The following is a 22,729-nucleotide window of genomic DNA, read 5'->3' as shown; positions in this document are numbered from 1 at the left end:
GACAGATGTGCAGTGTTAGTCCTGTTTCACCTGGACAGGTGTTTGGGATGGGACAATACAAGAGCCCAAGAAGATAATAAGAGCTCTATGGATGAGAACAGTGGCTGGAAATGGGCTCCCAGGAAGGAGGATAGGGACAGGGAAGTGTGCAATGATGCAGGTCAGAGAATTCTCCCAGCCTCTAAGTTTTGTCTCAAAGGACTTGCTGAACTAGGATGGGGGTCCCTTTTCCTGTATCTGTGACCTTGAGGGATTTTTCTTTCATGAATTTATCTAGTTGCTGCTTTATGAACCCACGAGGACTTTTAGCTTCCACAGCATTGTGCAGCAAGGATTTCTCCAGCATAACACCACGTGCAAGCAGAATTAGGACGCTGAACAAAGTGAGCCCAACCAGAGACAAGCAGAAGGTAACAGGATGAGATGAGGAGTGAAAACAACAGCAGGAACTGGGACTAATAGTACTGGCCCAGCCTTCAGCACAAGCATGAGAGAAGAGAGTGGAGGGAACAGAGTTGTGCTCAAAGGGTAAGATTTGTGGTGGCCAGATGAAGAGGTTAGAAGAGCAAATTCAGGAATCAAGCTTATTAAAGTGACAGTGTGGAAGATAAGTCTGAGAAGAGCTTTTACTATATGCTAAATATCTGCAGATAGTAGAAGCTTGAGAATCAGAGAAGATGCAGGAGAAAAGGAACTGGAGGAGAGAAGAAAGGGCACTGTAGGTCTGACTGAGGTGCCTGTCTCCTCAGCATCTTACCTGCACCAGTGACCAAAACCAGATGTTGGGGAGGAGCATGAGAACAGTGAATATGATTTTCCCCACTGTCCACTTCCAGGGACTTCTTGAGTCACTTCTTCACATTCAATAATCTTTGAAATATTCTTTCATTAATTTTCTAACAATTTTCTGGATCTTGCTTGCTCTGATCTCCTCTGAATCTTTTCAGTTAGTCTGAAGCTCTTGTAAAGTTTGGATCCTGGGGCTTTTAGCCAGCCCGTGGGTGGCTTAGCTCTAGGAGGTGCTTTCATGCTAGCACATGTTATGGGGGTGAAATGATGGTGACAGCCATGGTCCCTGAAGCCTTTGCAGTGCTGATCTTGATGGGAGGGAGGGATGGAGGGTGAAGGAGGTGGGAGACCTCTGTGTCCAGTAAATATTACAAAGGCACCACTGAACTGGGGCTGCTTTTCCCATGCTGTCTGCTGGATGCTGCCAAGTTTGCTGGAGAGATGCCTGCATAGTGTTTGTGAAATCAAATGTGACAGTAAAATGTGCTTCTGAGGACAGTACAAGTGGCAGGATGGGAAGACAAAAACATCTTTCTCAGCTTTGATTCCAGTGCAGGATGGGGCATTTTAGTTGGAAGAGCATGAAGAAGGCAGGAAGGTAATTCTTGAGGCCTGTGATTTTGATGAGGTCCCCAGCTGTCCCACCAACTCTTTTGCTTGCCTACAATATGTAAAAATGCATTGCTGAATTCAAATATAAGCTTGTCAAAATAGGTAACTTGTCTGCTGCAGGTACAAGGCATTTTTGATACCTGGCACATAGGAGTAGCGTGCTGAGGGGCTTTGAAATCAGTTTCTGAACAAGAGCTCTGGAGTATGGATAACATCCTCCTTGCCATCGGGCTCCCAGGGCAAGGTTGCCACTAGCTGCAGGGCTTTGTTTGGCACTTGTGCAGGTTAACACTGTTGTGTATTGCTGGAAGGAAGATGCTGCACCTGGTCACCAAATGCTCAGACCTGGTCTCAGTGAGCCCTTCCAGTGTGAGGCAAGCAGTGAGTTCAAGAGGGAGCCAGAGGAAAGCAGCTTTAATAGGGGAAAACAAAATCTCTGCTGTGCACAGTAAAGCAACAGCAACTGCTCAAACCCCAGTGCTGCTCAAAGCATCTGCTGTGAGCAACCAGATCTGCCTTTATGCTCTGCTGCTTTTACATTGGCCCTGCCAACTCCATGTAGAGAAATTCCTTTTACATTGCCAGGAGAAGAGCGGCACTGAGGAGTTTGCTGGGTGATTGTGTGTTGACATAGGGTCAGTGTGACTCAGGGATGTGCCAGATCCTCTTCTGCATCTGCAGAGCCTGCTGCAATGTCTCACACTTGCTGTGGATGCTGTTTGGTGTCTTCATTTGAGTCTTCTTGAAGATTGTGGTTGCTGTGGTTATTTTTGGCTGCTGTCTCATTATTTCACATGTCTCTAGTCTAGCATTGTATTAGTCAATATTCAAACCAGTTCCAGATTGCTGAGCTTTTTCTGACTTTGAGAATTTCCTCTCCCATTAAATGCAGACATTTCTGAGACAGTTCATCCCTCAAAATAAACACATCCCAAAAAGTCTCTCGGCGTTCTGCCTTTGTGTTCAGGGGCTCCCTGTCCCCATCCTGTGTGAGCAAACACTTTGTCTTCCTCCTCAGCTGCCCCAGGAGGTGGGATGCAGAGTTGATGTCACATAGTGGACTCTGGCTGTTATTTAGTCTGTCTTGTTTTATACCCTTTTTCTTTTCTTGAATGTTTCTCTCCTGTTCCCATGACTATGTATCATTGTGTGAGGTCAAGAACCACGTGCTGGAAAGAGCTCACAAAAGGCAAAATCAAATTAAGAAAAACTTTCCTTCCTTCTCTCTTTAATTGACTGAAGGCTCTGGCCACAGTATTGCCTTTCCTGCAATTTGTAACGCCCATGTCCTTTTTCTGTATAAACGGCAGAGAAATTTTACTTTACAAATGAAGAATGACATGCTGGACTCCTCCCAGCACATTCCACCCTAGGGCAGGGAAGAAAAGTCCCACTGATGCTCGTACCACGTTGAGCTGTGATAGAAGCATGATTCGTCAGCGCGTTACCTCATGTGAGCGTGGCATGTTCACTCTCCCTTGCCTATGTATGCAACACCAGAAACCCTTTAAATAAAACTGCAGGTGTATGTGCACATGGGGGAGAATCCAACAAACACACCTAACCTATTCTTCAGGTGGAAGACTATGTGTTAGAACAGGAGCATAGTTTCACCAGTTCCTCCCTAACTGCTCAGGGGAAACCCCTTGCTACCCCAGGTTTTGCTGATGTACACCTCCAGAGCTGTCCTCATGCCTGAAGTGACTGTCAACTGCCTAATGCAATTTGAATCCATAGTTTGGAGACCTGCATTGCCTAAGGCTCCCTTTCCCCAGATGTGTGCAAACACTCCCAGCATTGTGCTCAGTGCAAAAATACAGTTCCCATGGGTATTCTGAATAATAATTTAACAGAAAATAGAACAGGGAGAATCTCAGTTCACCCCACCATTTGGGGAAGTGGAGGGCGTAGTGCCATCCGTAAGAGCATGGAAAATAGCCCCTCTCTGCTCCTCACCTGAAACTGGACCACCTGTGAGCTGAGAAATACAAACCTCAGCCTGTGGTGTTTCACAATGCAGGGAATCCCAAGGACTCCAACTCTAATGGGACAAATTGCTTTTCTATTCTCTGATTATAGCTAAGCTTGAATCTATTGATTTTTCTATTGCTTATGATGAGTGCTACTTTCTAGAATCTATGGGAAACCCTGACAACTTTAAGAGCAAACAAAGAAACTAATAAAAAGAGTCTGCAGGCCAAGGTGTTAATAATACTCATTTATCTTTATGATTGGGTAAGGCTGAAATACATATACTGTGACTCTTAAGAGGACAGGTGCTATGGCAGACCAGCAGCACTGTCAGTGGGAGCTCAGGCTTGCCCAGCTACAGTGCGGGATGTTGCATTGTCAGAATAAAAGCACAGCAAAAAGGTTAAAAACCCCAAAGATTAAGTGCAAAATGCGCTCGGGAGAGATATACAAGTGTCCTAGTATAGACATATGTGGCAACTGGCCATGTTTTTATCTTGGCATAGCAGAGAGCACAGTAGGAGTGGGTGCCAACAGTTATTTCCACATGAGCGTGTTGGGGACATCCTGAAACAAAGAGCTGTGGGTGCTCATGGGACTTTTACCAACAATCAAACCAGAGCAAGGAAGACAATGTGTAGGGTAAGATGCTTCTGTGCTTCTGCAGAGGAACAGCATCACAGTCCTAAGGAGCTCTGGCATAGATGATCTATGCAGATCTCATGGAGCAGTCATTTAATTGCTGCTCCTGAATTAGATGATGCTTATCTCCCATTTCATGAAGTATTTAGCTAACACAAATGTTTCTAGCTGGAGGTTTTTTGCCTCCATGCATAGCTGTGAACTGACTATGTATGTTTTGTGCAGGCAAGATAAAGTGGTTCCAGGGGAAGATTATATCCAATGATGCTGCTAAAGAAACATTTTCATAAAACTGTAGATAATGATGAGCAAAATTGAGTTCCTTCAGTGTCTCCATGTGTGTCTACTGCTCCAGCTCATGGCCATCTCAGTGGCCTTTTCTGGACTCAGCCCAGTACAACCATGTCTTTGTTGTACCAGGCAGTCCCAAATCAGACACAACACTCTAGAGGTGGCCTCACAAGAGCCAAACAGAGAGGATCACCTCGACCTGGCTGTAAGTGTGCTGACACAGCCCAGTCTGTGGGTAGCCTTCTTAGCCAGAAGAACACACTGTTGACCTCTGTTCAGCTCCTCAGTGTCCAGGACTCCCCAGATCCCTTTCTGTGAAGCGGATTGCTAGCCATAATCCCTAGCCTGTCCTGGTGCCACAGGGACTGGCCTTGGACTGCATTTTGCTGAGGTGGCTGTCCATCCCTTTCTTCTACCTGTCAAGGTCCCTCTGAATAGCAGACCTGCCCTCTAGCATATCAGTCGTGCTCCCCTTCACTTCCTGGTCTAGTATCATCCACAAACTTGATGAGAACATGCTCCATCCCGTCATCTCTGTCATTAATAAAGACATGGAACTTCATCAACCCCTGAGGGCCATCTCTAGTAATTCATTCATACAGTAATTGTTGAGTTCAATTATCTGCATAATTTGAAAATTTGAGTGTTTCCTCCTAAATCAGGTTCTCTGCTGAGCAGCCTCTGACATCCACAGAAATCAGTAACTTAGTCCCAACATCCCTCTCCTCCTCCTTATGACCCATGAGCTGTGACAACATAGCCAGAGGGTCTAAATCCTGACCCACGGCCCACAGCCGGCTTTATCCTGTGCAAATACAAAAGCATGTTATAAGCCATGGTCCAGACTCTGTAGGAACCAACTTTACGAGCATGGTTTGGTGGAGCTACAAGATAGCTGGTTCACCAGCAATACTGGGTCCCATCCCAGGGATCTATGCCCATAACCCCTTCCTTCTTGGTGGAGTCTGTGTTGGACCACTCCAGGTCACCTCCCAGGGTGATTGTTTCTTCTCATCTGCAGAAGCCTGTTGTTTTCATGACAAGGTCACTCTTCTGCACCCAGTTGTTCACTGAGCTTGAGCCTTTACTGGCCTCCATGGTGGGCCTTCCCCCAGGGCACCAAGTGTGTGAGAGCAGGGGTCCTACTCCATCCAGGTGGCAGCTGATGCTGCAGGATTGTTTGGAATGTAGAAGAGGGAGGAAAGAGAAGAGCAGCCCCTTTGCCCACCTGCCTGTGGAGGTAGCTCTCTATTTCCCAGCCCTTCCCATAAAATGGGCTGTGGGACTCGTCCCAGTGGCAGAGCTTGCTGAGCCACCATGGTCTGTCTTTGGTGAGGAGCCTGTTGCTTGGTAGCCAAAGTCACCCTGTCCCAGCTGGCAGGACTCTTGTGGGCCACATGCAGCTCTGTCCTCTGAACTCTGCAGAAATGACCTGTGGGAGCTGTGGCCTGAAAGCCAGTGCTGCATACCAGCTTTGCCTGGAAACCAGCACTGCACACCTGCTCAGCACACCAGCACTGTGCGCTGATACCGCACACCTACACAGCATACTAGTGCTGCGTACCAGCCCTGTGCGGCTCTGCCTCCATCACACTCTTGACTGTCCTGGGGAGGAGACTGCTCTCACTTCCCAGCTGGTAGCTGATGCCAGGTTAACCATTAACTCCCAGCTCCTAGGCCTGCTTTGTTTTCAGGGCACTGCGAAGCTGCTCACCGTGGCCTTTCCTGTGCCGCTCTGGTGATGTTTCTCGTGGGGTTCTGCTGGGGTCTGAGCATCCTTTCCTGCCTGCAGGCAGCTGCACAGTGGGGCTGTGGCCCACGAGGCCTTCACGGTGTGTGGACAGCATGAGAGAGGGTTGTCCAGGAGCAGGACATGGCTGTGGTGGTGAGGGAGGGGACAGGCATGTGGCCAAGGCTGTGCACTGCTGCACACAGGACACCAAGGTTCCTCTCCGGGTACTCTTTGGAGTGCTCCTTTCAGGTAGGTACCTGAGGAGCGTGAGATCAACCAAATAGGTTGGTGACCCCCCCGGAGTGAGAGAAGTCCCTCAGGAGATGGGTCAAAGGGTGCCCAGTGTCCACCAGGAGTACCTCCATGGCGTGCATGGCAGGTGCCTGTCTGCAGCACGGGCCCCTCTGCCTGGCTGGAAATGGATCGTCTCCAGCCCAAGGATATGTGTTGGGGCACTGCTGCCTCCCTTACTGGCCCTGTCTCCTCCCCACATCCTGCTCATTGCGTCTTGGCACTGTGAAATAGGAAACTCCTGAGTGCTTCCTCTGCAGAGAGCTCCACAAAAATTCTGGAGGTCAAGTCCCACTCCAAGGCAGCCAGCCTGAGCAAGGGCACAGGTCAAAGAGCTGCTGCAGTCACCCTTCCTCTCCTCACATTTGCAGTAGCCCTGGCACTCACTGGGGCTGTGCCTCAGGCCCAGGACAGGACGGTGGTAATGCTGATTGCCAGAGGGGAGCTTCATATCCTCCCAGCGGTCATTTTGGTGTGGCCAGGGCCCCTTCCCTGCTACTCCCTGCCAAGCACAGAGGGACTGTTTAAAAAACATCCTACCAGCTCTGAGCTGAGCTAGGAAGAGTTCACATTGAGTACATCAAGAGTGTGCCGGTGTGTTTTAATCAATACTTGCTCTCAGCAGCAGCAGGGAGAGGCGTAAGCAACTGCTCATCTCCTGGGTGGGTGAGTGGGTGGCAGGCAAGAGCAACGACAGCTTTTGAAACAGGAGGGAGAAACCTGAAACTCCACTAGCATAATGTCCTTTCCAGGGGAAGATTTCTGCTGAGCAGCCAAGGATGCAGGAGAAATCCTGGCAGCAATGGGCAGTGCTGAATGGCAGCAGCTCCCAGTCCCTCCAACTGCAAGCCAGCATGGGGGGCTTGCCCTCTCCTCAATGGTTACCACCTGGCTGGGGCTTGCATTTTTCTGGTTCTGAAATCCTGAATCTTCTTCACTAAGGTGTGTCTTCAGGAGGCTGGTGCAGTGCTGAAAAAAGAGGTGTCTGCTGTGTGGGCGTGTCCATGTACAGGGACCTGAGTCCTGCATGACCCTCTACAGCCTGGGACCTTGCACACAGGCAGCTGCACTGACTGTGGAGCCCTGGGTTAGAATCTGCTGGTAGTGCACAAACCGCCTGTGCAGACCAGCAGGGGAGGGCACTTCCTGCCCTCAGATATTGGGAGCAAGCTATTTTTGGGAACCCTGTATAACCGAAGTAAGTGGACTGTGGGTCTTCTCTGCAGTTTCATTTCTCCTAATTTAGCACTCAGAAATGTGTTTAATTAAGAAGTTACTTAGATGAACATTTATAGTCGAGCTTACATAGTGAGAATACTTTATATTCTGAGCTCTTATATTGATTTATAACATTTTTTCTTTCAGAGTGAGATTGCCTCTGTTCAAAGGAACGATAACATACCAGAAATACACAAGGTCTACACCCTTCACCCAGACTAAGCAAAGCTTTCACCTAAAAGAAATAAAATAAACATGGCAGAATTTACAGGTTACAAGGAAACCTCAAATCGGCACCTACGTTTCAAGTTGCAGAGCCTTAGTCGCCGCCTTGATGAACTGGAGGAAGCAACCAAAAATCTGCAGAAAGCAGAGGATGAACTGCTTGACCTCCAGGACAAAGTTATCCAGGCAGAAGGCAGCAACTCCAGCATGCTGGCTGACATCGAAGCCCTGCGGAAAAGAGTACTGAAGATTGAAGGCAAGGATGAAGAAATTAGAAAGGCTGAAGAGCTTTGCAGATTAATGAAAGAAAAACTTGAAGAGGAGGAGAGCCTCACTCGAGAGCTGAAGTCAGAAATTGAACACCTTCAGAGGAGAATGGCAGAGCTGGAGAAGCTGGAGGAGGCCTTCGGGAGGAGCAAGAATGACTGTACACAGCTGTGTCTTAGCCTCAATGAAGAAAAGAACTTGACCAAAAAGATATCTACAGAATTAGAAATACTTAGAGTGAAAGTGAAAGAACTGGAAGCATCTGAGGACAGGCTAGATAAAACTGAGCAGAGCTTAACGGGTGAGCTAGAAAAGCTGAAATCCTTAGCTATGAGCTTTATCACAGAAAGAAAACATTTTAATGAAAGAGAAAAGCAGAATGAAAAAATAATCCAGGAGCTAACACAGAAACTAGAACAAAACAATAAACTAAATAGGGCAGATCAAACTAGAAATGCATCCAACTTGCTAGAAAGGTCATCCAACAATCTCCTGGACAGAAATGATTTGAGAATTGAAGATGACTTGACTTCTGCACTGCCTTCTAAGGAGACCAGGAGGAAGGGAAGTGTGGATTACCTGAAACATGTAGAAAATGAAACCAGGAATAAATCAGAAAACCAAAAGAATAAAAACCAGGAAGACAACAAAGTGAAAGATCTCACCCAAGAAATTGAGAAACTTAAAACTCAGATCAAACGTTTTGAATCTTTAGAAGAAGAACTTAAAAAAGTAAGAGCCAAAAACAATGACCTGCAAGACAGTTACTTGAGTGAACAGAATAAAAACAAACTCTTAACAGGTCAGCTAGAAGAAATAAAAATGCAAATAAAAAACCAGAAAGATCTGGAGAACGGAGAGGTTGAAAATGAAGATACAAGCTTTACCAGCAGGGGAAAACATGACCGACCTAAATACAGAGGTGTCACGGCTGACTTGACAGCTGCCAAGCACAAGCCAAGGGAGCTCTCGCCACAGCAGCGCCGGGAAAGAGCACGGAACAGAGACTTCTCTGTCAGTAATGACAGTTACAGCCATGGTGGTAAGCAGGTGTCCAGTTCAAGCTTAATGAACAGAAAAGCGGGAAAAACATCTGGTGCATCTGCCCTTTCGGACGCTGCTGTCACAGATACAAAAAGACTGGAAGAGAAATCTTTAGTTTCCACTATTTCTCCTGGTCAGAAGGAAGGCTACGTCATGCAGAATGAGGGGAGGAGATCCAAAGAGCAGCCATCTGTCCTCAGCCGATATCCTCCTGCTGCACAGGAGCAGAAGTCTTGGAAAGCACCTTCCAAATCTGTTGGTGACACAAGCCTGAGATCCAAGGCTGAAAAGCCATCTCAGGTGCTCCGTGGCAGCTGCCAAAATGGTGCTGACACACGGGATGAAAAGTCAAGCAAAGAAGAATCAATGGTTTCTTTGGCTGAGAAGCTGAAAACAAGCCAGGCTGAAGTTAGTGACTGCACGGGGGACACGCAGCTCGCAAGGGGTAACCACACCTCTTCCAATGGCACAGCTTCGGCATACAGGTACCATCTGTCCTCCCATGTGTCAGCCTCAGACTCTGCTGGCTCTAAAGTAGAAGCAGTGAACGCTTTTGCTGCGTCACACAGACAGCCCTTGGAGGGGAGGGCTAAAAGGGCAATAATCTCCCAGGAAAAAGAAGTCACAGACACATCTCTTGAAAGTGTGAAGTTTTCAATACTAACAAAGCGTTCCCATCGCTCCAGGAGTCAGGAAGACATTCTGCAGATTCTCACAGGTTTTGATAAAGAAGAGACAGAGCAGTCTTCAAGTTCAGCAACAGATCATGTAAACGTGGGTTTAAAAACTGACTCCAAGACAATCCAGAGTAACCAGGAAAAGCTTAATTCAGATGAAGAATCAGGAAGAGGCAAAAAAACAACCACTCAGTCAGATTTTGAGACAAGAAAGAAAGTCAGTTCCAAGCAGTTCTCCAATTCTAGAGGAGTTTTTAGAGCATCACTTTTTGAAAATGAGAAAAACACTGTAAATGATGAAGACTCCACCAAGTGTATAAAACCATCGGATGCCAGCACTGGAGGATTGAAATCCAGAAGGTCGTTCAGCCCGAGAGAAGCTCTGAGGTCAAAAGCCATCATTAAACCTGCAATTGTTGAGAAGGATATGAAGGCAGTCATGGGAGGGACTGTTTCGGAGGCAGAGTCAGAAAAACAGAAGTCTGTTTTTAAAATGGTAACAAATAAAATGACAAGCAGCATCACAATCTTCCCTTCTGAGCCAACAGCTCCAAGGACCACTGCAGATATACCAGCAAAGGAAAGGCATGTTACCAGCAGCAACATCAGAGCAGCCTCAAATGAGCCTTCACAATCAATAACGAACAATGTCCCCACACCCTTTGAGATATCGATTAATAAAAGTGCTCTGAAATTATCTGAGATGGACAGAAGTGGAGAGGCAGTGCCGAGAAGTAAAGCTGAAACAGTGGTCTCCAGAAGCAGCATTATGCTAAAGACTTCTGAACTCACAGAGAGGAACAGTGAACTGCCTTCAGAGACAATCAGCTGGAAGAGCCATGGCTCTTCAGATGCAGCTTCATCTGAAACAAAGCATGCCGCTATGAGAAGTTCCTGGAGAACAAGACAAGGCTTACATTCCCTGGAGGACTCTCAAACTGAAGTGGAGAAAAGTGCAGCTTCCAGTACTACAAACTTGTGTAGGTCTTCAGTGGACCTCTCCGAAGTGGAAGGGAATAGTGCAAGAACAGACTCCCTGGAGCAGGCCTCAGCAAGGACCAGTGCCACAGCTAATTCTTGGAGTGCCCCTGAACTGGGGTCCCGAAGGACCAAAAGTAACTTAAGTGCATCTGAACTGCTGACACGCAGGAGCTATGCAAGTGATCCTACAGCAGCTGCTGCTTGGCACCGGACTGCGCTACCTGTAAGTATTCTGTATCCAACACTCTTCTCTTTCAGTTGATGAGGTTTTCCACGTTGCCTGGTAGTTGTAGGATGCGTGATTTGAAATTCTTACAGCTTATTTCCTAAGTGCTGCCTCTCCCAGCTCCTGCTATCTTCAGTGCAGCATCTCATATGTGAATTACCAGATTTAGCCTTATTGAAATTAGATCCATCTGCTTTTGGGTCTTGTACTGCCATATGAATAACTACATAGTAGCATTTAGTCTTGCCAAGATTAGAGAAGACATAGTCATAGCTTAAGTAGGACATGGTATGCTTTTCAGAGTGGCTTTGCATGGCATTTTTGACTTGGAGTAGCAATGAAAAAATGCTGGAAGTGAGCAGACTTGAGTGGGGTTGTACCTCAGGCAGAGCTGTAGCTCTGTAGAGATAGAGATAGAGGCAGCTGTAGAGATAGAGCTCTTTTTGGTAAGAGCTGCATGGTTTCCTCACGTGAAACCAGACTCTGGTCTGGAAATGCTCCCTGGGCATTTCCTAAACAGATGAGTGGTGGCTGGTAACACAAGGCTGCTCCCTCCTTGGTCTGCGCCCGTATTCTACAAGGATGGCTGTGCTCTTTTCCTGTTCCTTTGGCTGGCACCAATGAGGGGTGTCCCTCAAAGCAGTGACACATGTAGATATATCTGGTCTGGTGAGCTGTGTTTGCCACTGGAGCTGCAGGCTCTGGTAGATTTCAAGTGAGCTCACTGCCCTCCAGGCCATTAAACACCACACTAGTTCTTGCTGCAACTCCTGCCTCTGCTATTCATTTAGCACGGCTCTGAGCAGCTGCTGCCATTGCCAGTCTGCAGGAAAAACCCAGCTGGGTTATCCAACAGTGCTGGTGACAGAGGGGACAGATTCCTAACTGAATGATTCTGGCATTGACGAAGATGAGGCGGTGGAGATAGGAAAGGAGTTTTACATTTTCAAAACTTCTACTTCTCTGATGATGAGAAGCACAGAAGAATTTGTGCTCTGCTTTGCAGAGAGCCTGTCACTTGGTGTTACAAAGTGCAGGCTGGCCTTCCAGCTATATTGTGACACTGAGAATAAATCATCTCCCTGGCCAGGGTGGGTCACAGGCAATCTGTACTGCTCTTTCATGAATCCAAGCAGAGCTGATATGATTGAAGTTGCCCTTTTGCATAACAACAGCTTATGTGCTTGGGAAATGGGAGATCCATTCCTGGGCCTCCCTGTATCCCAGGAGTTTCAATTCACAGCACCCACAACCTTAACTCTCACAGCTGACTTGACTCTCTCCACTTGCAGCTGGGTTCACATGTGGTTGGTCATGGAGCTGTAAACGGTAGGCACTGATTTCTTTTCCATTTTCCCCCTGACAGCCCACCCAGGGCTGAGTGTAGCTCTGCAGTATGTTCTGCAGGTGCTCTCAAGGTCACTGTCAAATCAAATTTGCCAGCTATGTGGTGTACATTCACAGCAGCTGAAGTGTACCTCACAGCGCAACCTGACCTCTGTGTGGTTATCCCAAGTTATCCAAAGGATTAGCTGACTTCCAGCCTTGCCCATGTCTCCAGGGACAGGCAGTAAGGAGAGCAATCGCGTTGTTAGTTCACACAGGGCTGTTGAGAGTTGAGCTCAGTCTCTCTGATGCAGTCTCTCTCGGCATCACTTTGCAATAAACTCACCCTTGACACTACATAGTCACAAACCTGAATTCTTGGTCATAAAGTAAGTATGTTTTTAGCTTGTAAATGAGGAGTATGAAGTTAACCTAAAAGACTGTAGATACATAGGTGTACTAGATATACCAAATGGTATGTATTTGGGCAACTTAAATTATTGCATATGCCCTTGGAAAAGAACCCTTTGAAGGGTATCTTCAGGCTTATAATATGCCTCATATCACAGCAGGCTGTTTCTGCTGAGATTTATGTTTCATTTAAAGATGTAGCTGTTTCTCTGGCAGAAGGCTAGGCACTGCTCTGTGCTGACATTCAGCTGTCCTGTGCAGGTATCGCTGTCATCTCTTTCCAGCTCTGCTGTCCACAGTGGAGATTCCCTTAACAATCTGATTTGGGAAACACAAGACCTGTGCTGGTTTTGCCAAAATCCATGTGCCTCTCCTCCATTGCAGCCTTCCCTTCCTTGCTGCTGATGTAGGCAAATGTCCCTAATGAAGCTACAGGAGTTACTGACAGTCCTTTGCAATACCTGTGCTGCAGAAGCAGCAGTTCTCTGTAACACTGCTTTGGGAGCTCCAGGGAGCAGGATGGGTGCTGCAGCCTGGGGACCAGCTCCCTCTGGTGCTGGCAGTCAACCTCCTCAAGCTCCCTAAAGACCTGAGGCAACACAAGACCTTGAGCAGTCATTCTGTTGGGCTTCATGGTTCAGATATTTCTCTGATCTGATGTTTGACTGATGAAAATTAGTGCGAAGGCACTGGCAGGCAGTGAGCTGATGAGCAGCAGCAATGCCAGATGAATGCGTAGTTTTCTTATGCCTCTGACATTAACAGAACTGGAGCTGGGCTGTGTGCTGCACATATTAGACAAAACCTTAAAGGCAGGCTTGTCTTCAAAGGAAGCCCTCATACCTTCTTATGATGGGTGGCTCATCCCTGACAATGTCCAGGGATGTGCTGCCTCTCGCCCCTTCTCTCCCCTGCTTTGGGGACTGATGTGCAGTGCATCTGTGATGGGTTGACCCTGGCTGGATGCCAGGCTCCCACCAAAGCCCCTCAATCACTCCTCTCTGTAACTGGACACGGGAGAGAAAATATGATGAAAAGTTCATGAGGGGAGATAAGGGCAGGGAGAGATCACTCACAGATTACTGTCACAAGCAAAAAGAGACTTGACTTGGAGAAATTAATTGAATTTATTACCAATCAAAATTAGAGGAGGATAATGAGAAGTAAAACAAATCTTAAAAACACCTTCCCCCTACACCTTCCTCCTTCCTGGACTCCCCTTTCTACTTCCAGGACTCCACCTCCTCACCCCCAGTAATGTAAGGAGATGGGTAATAGGGGTTGTAGTCAGTTCATCACATGTTGTTTCTGCCACTGCTCCAGGAGAGGAGTCCTTCCCCTTCTCCAGCGTGGGATCCCTGCCCTGGGCTACAGTTCTTCATGAACTTTTCCAACATGGGTCACTTTTCCATGAGGTGCAGTCCTTCAGGAACAGGCTGCTCCAGCATAGGTCCCCCAAGGGGTCACAAATCCTACCAGTATATGAGCTCCTCTCCTCATAGGTCAGCAGGACCCTACTCCATAGTGGGCTTCCCACATGGTCACAGCTTCCTTTGGGATCCACCTGCATTAGGGGCTCCTTCACAGGCTGCAGGTGGATCTCAACAACCCTGTGGACCTCCACGGGCTGCAGAAGACTGCTTCGCCACAGTCTTCACCATGGGCTGCAGGGGAATCTCTGCTCCAGTTCCTGGAGCACCTCCTCCCCGTCCTTCTGCACTGACCTTGGTGTCTGTAGAGCTGTTTCTCACATATTCTCACTCCTCTCTTCCCTGGCCACAATTACTTCTGTACAGTGACTTTTTTTCCTTATTAAATATGTTATCAGAGATGCTGTTACTTTCTCTGATTGGCTCAGCCTTGGCCAGTGGCATGTCTATCTTGGAGCCAGCTGGCACTGGCTTTGATGGACATGGGGAAAGCTTCTAGCAGCTTCTCACAGAAGCCAGCCCAGTAGCTCCCCCCCTAGCAAAACCTGGCCACGCAAACCCAACACAGCATCCATCATCTTTTCACTCCTGCTCACTCCACATAAGCTTCTACTTAAGCAGCCAGCTACATCACATCAGTGGTTTCATCTTTCCTTGGACCTCAGTAACCTTGTCCAAGGGATCTATTCTGTTTTGTGATTCTGCATCCATAACTTGGGTTAAAAATACTGGATTTTTTAAAAAATCTTTATGAAATAGTGTACATAAGTGAGGCCATGCCATAGCTGGTCTGGTGCCCCAAGTCCCTCCTTGCCAAAGGGACTCAAGACAGTACCTCACACCACAAACCCAGGACTAGAAGCCCAGTGTTATTCCAGGCCTTTCAGAGTCCCCAGGTCCCAACCCTTTTTATTTTCCTTTGCACAGGATGAAAGCAAGGATTTTGTGTCCAGTTCCAGGAGGAAGCAGTACAGCTCTTCTGAGTATCTCTTGCAGGCTGACATTCCAGGGAAAAGGCCAGCCACCAAGGTGGAGCTGCAGGACCCTGAATCCAACTCCCCTGCACAACCCGGTCTTCAAGCAGAGGAGCAGGTATGTGAGGGGAGGTAGTTACAAAGCAAGAAGCCAATATCTGAACTGACATCCAAGTAACATAACTTAGAGAGCTTGTCCAAAAAGAAAGTATACCTTGTAGAAAAAATCCAGTCTGAAGTTAGCACTTCCCAGGGGTGGAGTGGCTGCTGTATTTTCTGTTGTAAACTTGTTTCAGCTAGCTTTATGGCTAAAAATATTCTCCAAGGACTAAGAGGCACTGCATCTAGTCATGCTGTGGTACACGAGTCAATCAGGGATGGAAAAAAACATTTGGAGAGACAAAAGCAGAGTCCCAGCTTCAGCTGGCTGCTGTATTACTGGAGTGCTTCTCTGCTGCTACATACTTGCTGCTCTGCTTCCTAAAATACATCCTTCTGGACACACAATTGCAAAATGGCCCACATTATAGTGACTATGACCTATTGTCTGAAATATGAAAAAAGTATGTATTACAGCCTCTTCACAAGGGGCTTCCTTCTGAGGATATAGAGGTCCAGGCAGACATTCATTCTCAGGTGCACAGGCATGCTTGTGTCTGTACAAAAGACTTCCTTTTTCTCCTGGCATTCCCTCTTGGCCTGTGCAGCTGCCGAGAGCAAAGTGTATCTTTCAATTTATGGATCGTCTACAGCAGGAAATACGTAAGACCCCAAACCCGTTGCCAGTGTATGTCACTGGACATGCACAGTTGCTGAGTCTTGCCATGAGAGCAGCAGGACTGCAGCAAGGCAACTGAATGCCCTACAGAGTCATACCTTATGGTGAGTGACAGAATTAAGATCCCAGAGGTCCATGGTCCCAGCTGACCTTCGCAGACTGGCACTTGAAGAAAGGTTAGCAGAGGTTAGTGAACTGACACTGTCCTTGTGGGTAGCTGAGGAAAGCGGCACCCCAGCAATGCTCTTATGTGGTCATCAAGAGGTGTTACGTAGGTAATATTCACCTGGCCCGGTGCAGAGTCCCATACCTGAGACTGTGTTGTGCTTTCTTTGTCTGCACAGACTGGATCAACAGCAAATATAAACTTGGGTAACATCCCTGTAACATACACACCGTCATCTGGGTCTGCTGTCTTGCCCAGACCTCCATCAGCTGTAGCAGAAGCCTGAACACCACAAAAGGTGTGCTCTGACATTAAATCAACTCCAGCGCCTCTGTTGTCAGGTGTTCTGCATCCCACTTCCAGGACCCACATGCTGGATGTGGAAATGGGTGCGGGGTATCCTACAGCATAAAAAAAGCTATGTGAGGCAGGGCCAGGTCCCTTTGCTTTGGGCTTATTCCCAGCTGGCAGAACCTCTGTCTTCCAAACCCATCCTGTCACTGCTCTTCTCCACCCTACCATTGGACTGGGATCCTGGTGGGATTTGGGGTGGTTGCCAAAGGCATTTGCAATCCTTTTCCACAGAGTAGAAATGCTTGTGGGGCAGCTGCAGGTCCTGGCCAGTCTGTGACGCTGTGGGTTGTCTCTTACAGGGCACTTCCCGGGCCTGCCGGACATCTCGGAGATGAGCTGCATTCCCTTCTGGTCAGTGAAAACAGTGGAGCAAGAGGCAGAATAGTACCAAGCTCACAGGCATCACACCCGTTTGTAACCTCTCCAGAGGCTTCAGCTAGTCTGAAACCACTTTTGTAATGCGATTTGAAAGGTACAGGAGCTTTACCAGTGAATTCTTCTTCTTCATTGCTGAAGAGGCAGCTGCAGAGACTTTGCTCAGGGGACTCCCTTTTCTCATCTCTGTACCTGCAATCTTCCATGTAGGATGATAAGTCTGTCTCCATATGGAAACTCTGACTACATAGCCTCTCTGAACAATGGTACTCCCTGGACAAGAGAGAATTTTTTGTTAACCACTTACATTCACACAAGATCCCAGCAGTGTCCCTATGACTACATCCAACCCATGACAGCTGTCCTCCACAATTGAAAGCTTTCAGTTCCTAGAGACATTTTGCATTCTCCTAATACCCCCTTTTGGCTGGGGTAGTGGTCACCTCAGTGTTCCCAGCACCCTTTCTCTCTAGGCAGGAGGAGACCATTCCCCACTGGTTGCTTGTTGCTTTACACATTGAGAGGGAAGGAGAACAGAAAATGTTGTTTAGAAGCAGTTTGTTCCCTGTTGCTGTCAGTCTCTGCAATGAGCCTTGCATGACCTACTCATCACCAGTTGAGATCCCACACCAAGAAGTCATCCAGTGAGCCAAACCAGTGTTGCAGCAGCAACAGTTCCTCCTGCCTGGGACTGGAGTGCCATTTACCTGAAGCTTTATGTCTGTCACACTCTGCAGGCAACAGCTCTGCAGCTCATTTTTAGCAGTTGAGCCATAAGAGAAAAAGAAACAAGTGCTTTTCCTCACAGACAAGCAGAATGTCCTTGTTCCTTCCCAAAACAGAGTGGAGACAGCAGGATTGAACCCTAAGCTGATCTCCAGTATGGTTACAGCCTCGATCTGTGCTCTATCTGCCATCTACTGTGCCTGGGACTCAAGTGTGGTCAGAGACTGCTTCAAATACAGAGATGTGTCCCCCTGTCAGTGCCCCCAGGCCACGGAATGCAGTCGGTGTCACTGTCAGGCAGACACTGCCCCTGCAGCTCCAGGAAGTGTTCAGGTGCTGGAGCAACATCTGCCCTGAGCAGGGTTATTGCTCCTGGCTTGCACAGGCAGGGCTTGGCTAGTCCTTCTTTTCTATTCCACCCCCCAGCTGCTGGGCTGGCCTGTACACAAACAGCACTGACCCCCCCTAGTGCTTCCTGCTGCTTGTGCTTTTCTGCAGAGGGACAGGGATAATATGCCAGAAGGAAAAGGTCCCTGATCCGTTTCTGAGGTCCTGTGGAAAGAGCTGCACCCCAGCAGCTCCCATGTCTGAGTTGCACCCCACACTCATTCCCATATCCCGCCTCCAGAGAAGCAGGTACCACAGCTGTGTGCCTGCCTGTACTGCGCATCCCTGTGCTGCAGCTCCTCCCTGGCTGCAAAATATCTATGAAAACACAAAGATGTGTTTCAGTGACATGATTATTTTTTTATGAAGATTGTTTGGAGGAAGGGAAAAATTATTTTTGAAAAAAAGTGTTTCCTTTTGCAATTTTTAAGATATTTTCCCAAATTCATATTTTTAACCCTTCGTTTTATTCTTTTATATGTCATGACGTATAAGTCTCAAGTTGCATAACAAAGATAATGCTTCTAAATTAGTACTGAGTGGCAGCTCTATAATAATCTTTAAATTATATTAAAATAAATTATATGAACCATTCTCTGTTACCATTGACATGGTAACAATGCTAGTAGAACAAGATAATAGGGAAAAAATTTAAATTCAAAATACAAACTAAAAGAAAGTGAAATTCTGAAGCTAAATTCAGATTTCTGAACTGCTTCCCCATGTGTTTATCAGGAAGGATTGCAAATCCTTGCAGATTGTTCAATGGGAAACCACAGTTTCTTTGTAACAATCCTCTGCAATGGCCATGTCCCTCCTAAGCACCCTGCTCTGCTCAGCACTCACTGTATGTCAGGATCACTGCCACCACCCAAAATCAGATGGATTGCCAGCAGCACTTGCCTCCCGATGCTGTGCTGCCCCCACAGCAGATCTGGCCCTGCAGCCTGCCCAGCAGTGCCCAGCTCAGCACTGCTCCATGGGGCTGCTGCAGCCTGTCCACCGCAGAGTGCTGCCTCTCTTTACCCCTTGTTTTCATGTTCCCCTCAAAACTAAACCTGCTGTTTCAGCAGTCCAAATGCCTCATGCAGTACCTGCTTGCTTAACCTGGGAGCAGCTGGGAAGCACCTTGGCATGTAGCTGCCTCTTCAGTTGTCACAGGGATTATTTCCCTCTCTGTGCGTTCCCAAACCTGCTGCTAAGCAGCTCTCCAGCTGTATAACCTGTACCAGTCACAGTCACCGTGGGCATTGCAGTTGTGCCTCCAGAGAGCTGGCATGTTGGGGGGCTCCCCTTGCCCTGGGTCACTGCTGCCCAGGACTTGCAGCTCGTCGTACACACCGTGGGACAGCATGTACTGCACTGTACAAGTATTGCTTTGGGCAGCAACTGAATGGCTTTCCTCCCAGTCCCCACCCCATCCTGCTGCAGGACACTGGTCCACATCCCACGGGACACCCCTACTCATCTACCAGCCCTCTCCTCGTCTTCTTGATACGGATACAGCTTCGCATGGTGCTCCCAAAGCTCCATCCAAGGGAACTGGTTTCAGTCCTGGCCAGGAAGTCTCTGCATCCCTGTGACACGACATGCAGGATAAACACAGGTTTCCCTGTGCCTACCCACAAAACACTGGCTTATTCATCAACTTTTCAACCCCACAGCTCACCCAGGAACCCTTGTGTCTAAATTGCAAGGAAAGAACCACCAGCAACAATAGCTGTTGGGTTTTCCACTTCTGTCATCCAGGACCAGGCTTTGCTGGAGCAACTAGAGGGCTTCACCTTGCTGCTCAGCTGGCTTATCCACAGCTGCTGCCCCAGCAATGCAGAGCTGCTGGGCACTGTCTGCTCTCCTCAAGTGCTTCTCACAAGGTAACATCTCTCCTTTCTCCAGCTGCCTCAGTCATTTATTCAGTATTTTACAGCAGATACGTTGAACTCCTGCTCTAGAATCAGTCTCACTGCTTGTAAATACTGGACACAGATGTCACACTGGTTGTTTTTACCACAACCAAGATTAAATCTGAGAAAGAAAACCCTCCCTAGAACAAAAGGGGCCATGCCCTCTGGTCAATGAGTGCAATAGGAGCTGATTGTATTATTAACCTTATAGCAATGACTTCAGGAAACACAATGTGTTTACTCAAATTGCACACTTTTTTTGAACAGCTGTAAAATAGAGTATATGTGTAAATATTGCCATCACTGAAGAAGTATTTGTAATTTTAGCATATAAATATAACCGGCTTTTCAGTAGGCTTGATGATGCGCAAGGCCACGCATCGAGCCCTTGGGTAATTCCAAAGTTGTAAATGTATTTGCTGTACAGAGGAAGTGTGTCAGTGCTCGCTGCTCCCAAGGACCCTGAGCTGCTGGTTCCTTTTGGAGAGCCAGTGGCTTTCCCCAGAAGGGCTGGTGCCAGCCTGAGGGGCAGCAGCTTGCTGCTTCACAGAATGGCTTCCTTCACACCCAGAAACACCTCTGCAGCGCGCAGAGCTGCCTCTCCAGCCGCTCGGGGAGCGTGGGTGTGACAGCTTGGTCATGTGCCCACTGGTGCTGGGCAGTGGGCCTGGCTGAGGGGAGCCCTGTGGCCCTCCCACAGATGGGACCTCCAGCAAGGGAAAAGGGCAGGAAGCACAGGGTGGGGTGGTGCACCTCAGTGCTTCAAGAGACACTTGACACAAGCACATTTCCTAACTACAGATCGAAGCAATAGTCATATTGGTGTCATCTCTAACATAGTAGACCTTATCTCTGCCACCCTTGCACAGTGTTGGAGTGATCAGGGCCCTGCTCCAGGCCAGCCTCCCACGGGCTGTGCTGTGTGCAACAGAACACAAAGCCATTGTTTGCAGATGCCTCTGATGGTCAGAACCCAAGTCTCCCAAAGGATCATCCTCCTGGGCTGCCCCGTGTGCAGTCCCAGCTCCTGCCTTGGGGAAGCAGCACTCCAGGCTGCATGGAATGTATTTTTAAGAGAATAAATCTATTTTTTTGTATTTGCAAACATATATTTGGGCTGGGGCAGCTTAGTTAGAAGACAAATAATGCAAGAAATCTTTTCATAATCACAGATTCATCTAAGTTAAGCAAATTTTCCAGGGTAACAGTATTGCCTTTATCCCTAAAACAAACTTTTGTGTCCAAAATAGAGCTATCAGCACTGTTCCACCCTTTCAGAACTTGCCTGTCTCAGCATGCTGAGTAGAGGAAAGCCAGTGCTTTCCTCCCTACGCTGCCCATGCAGTGGATACTGATGGTGCTCACCTCCTTCAAGTGACACAGTGCTCTTAGTCTGCATGCCAAATGTAAACACACACTTATCTGCATGTCTCTCCTGACTCAAACACTGTCAGCGCTACAGTATATAATCAATAAACACTTCTCTTTTTACGTGTGTGTGATGTGGTGTTTCCAGCTGAACCTCTGCAAGTCCTGTTGCTCAGGGGTGTTGCTGCCCCTCGGTGAGGCGCTGAGGCAGCCCTGGTTGGCAGCAGAGTGTGTGTGTGTGTGTGGGTCAGTGCAGGAGCTGAGCACCTTGTGCTTCATTCTGTGCCTGTGTTGAGGCGTATCTCAAACACCCATTCCAGGCTGCATTTCGGGCATGGACAGTGCATACACAGCACAACCAGTTGCACACAGCCACTCTCCACTGTGGCTGGATGAGCTCAACATGGCATTGCTGAGAGTGGGGGAACAAGGTTGTTACTACAGAGGGAAAGAAGCCACCACTTGGTTAGAGCTCTTTCACTCCGTCAGTATTGATTGTGGTGAAACCAGGATCCGTTCGTCACCTGGAAGGCACTGGAGGATACAGAGGTCAGTACAAGTGGCAAATCTCCTTCATGATTTCTGTTTCTCATGTGCAGGTACAGTTAGCACAGATACAGGTACAATTAGCACCTGTCACATTCAGGATGAGCCCCTGTGACTATAACTTGAAATACATTGATTTGTAAGGGGGGTACCACACTTTATAGACAAAACTATTTTCCTTGTGTCTGGATTATTCTGTTTGCAAAACAGGATATGTTTCCAGCAGCTTTATGAAATGAGTTGTTATTATGGACAGACATTTTAGGGGCCATCCATAACTGTTGCTTCAGCTGCTGCTCCCTGGTTAGAGCCCATTAATGCGAGGTAAAGTCCTACAGAGGTACCCTCTGTTAAATATTTGTCTAAGAAAACTAACTTCTGGCTTGGCTCTGAGCCCTTTCTGTCCCAGTTCACACAGGCAGCTACTGAGCATCATTAAAGAGGTGGTTGTTTAACTGTAGCTACAACACAAATGCTGCTATGTCTGGCCTGCTAAGAGCAGCAGAGACCTGTAAACATGTTAGTGAAGCGTTATTCTCCATAGCTGCCAAATCTGCTGCCAAATCTGGCCTTGTGGTTCAAGGCCAGGCTCACCACTGCTACGTGGGGACAGTGAGGAACGTGAACTGGACCACTGGCCACCCACCATGGCATTGCTGCTTAAAAGCCAGGAAATTTCACTTTTTCCAAAGCCTTTTTTTATTCTGATCTTTTTAATTAGTCACATCTGCTTGCTTTGGTGGGTTTAGGTGATCCTCCTGTTGCCTACAAACAGGTGTACTCTCTTGTTATTTCAGACGCAAACCTCTCTGCTTTAGTCACACCTGTGAGAAGGTTGCTGCTCTATTTAATGGTGAGATGTTGAGCCAGATCCTGTGTGCTGCCCATGCCCAGGTCATTCCTGCTCCTGCCCTGGGTTCCTGATCAGCTGTTCACAGAAGGCAAAGCAGCGTCGCACATTTACCTCTGGCATCACACCCAGAGCAGCGTGTACCCAAGCTGCAGAGGCAGCCGACAG

At 47.8% G+C, this 22,729-nt stretch overlaps 1 protein-coding gene across 1 annotated transcript in view; it reads left to right on the top strand.

Annotated features, from left to right (window-relative positions):
* The window catches only part of LUZP1 (leucine zipper protein 1), a 38,180-nt gene extending 16,892 nt beyond the window's left edge, over window positions 1-21,288 (top strand). Inside the window, exons 2-4 of the mRNA XM_051772234.1 lie at window positions 7,694-10,963; window positions 15,061-15,225; window positions 16,705-21,288. Coding sequence (XP_051628194.1) covers window positions 7,802-10,963; window positions 15,061-15,225; window positions 16,705-16,740 — 3,363 coding nt within the window. The 5' untranslated portion in view covers window positions 7,694-7,801 and the 3' untranslated portion in view covers window positions 16,741-21,288. The remainder of the gene's footprint in view (window positions 1-7,693; window positions 10,964-15,060; window positions 15,226-16,704) is intronic.
* Window positions 21,289-22,729: the final 1,441 nt, after the last annotated feature.

Source organism: Manacus candei, unplaced genomic scaffold, assembly GCF_025592945.1.
Source record: "Manacus candei isolate 608988 ecotype Guabito, Panama unplaced genomic scaffold, ASM2559294v1 h1tg000151l, whole genome shotgun sequence".
In the NCBI taxonomy this organism is placed as follows: domain Eukaryota; kingdom Metazoa; phylum Chordata; class Aves; order Passeriformes; family Pipridae; genus Manacus; species Manacus candei.
This window is presented reverse-complemented; position numbering and strand designations above follow the sequence as displayed.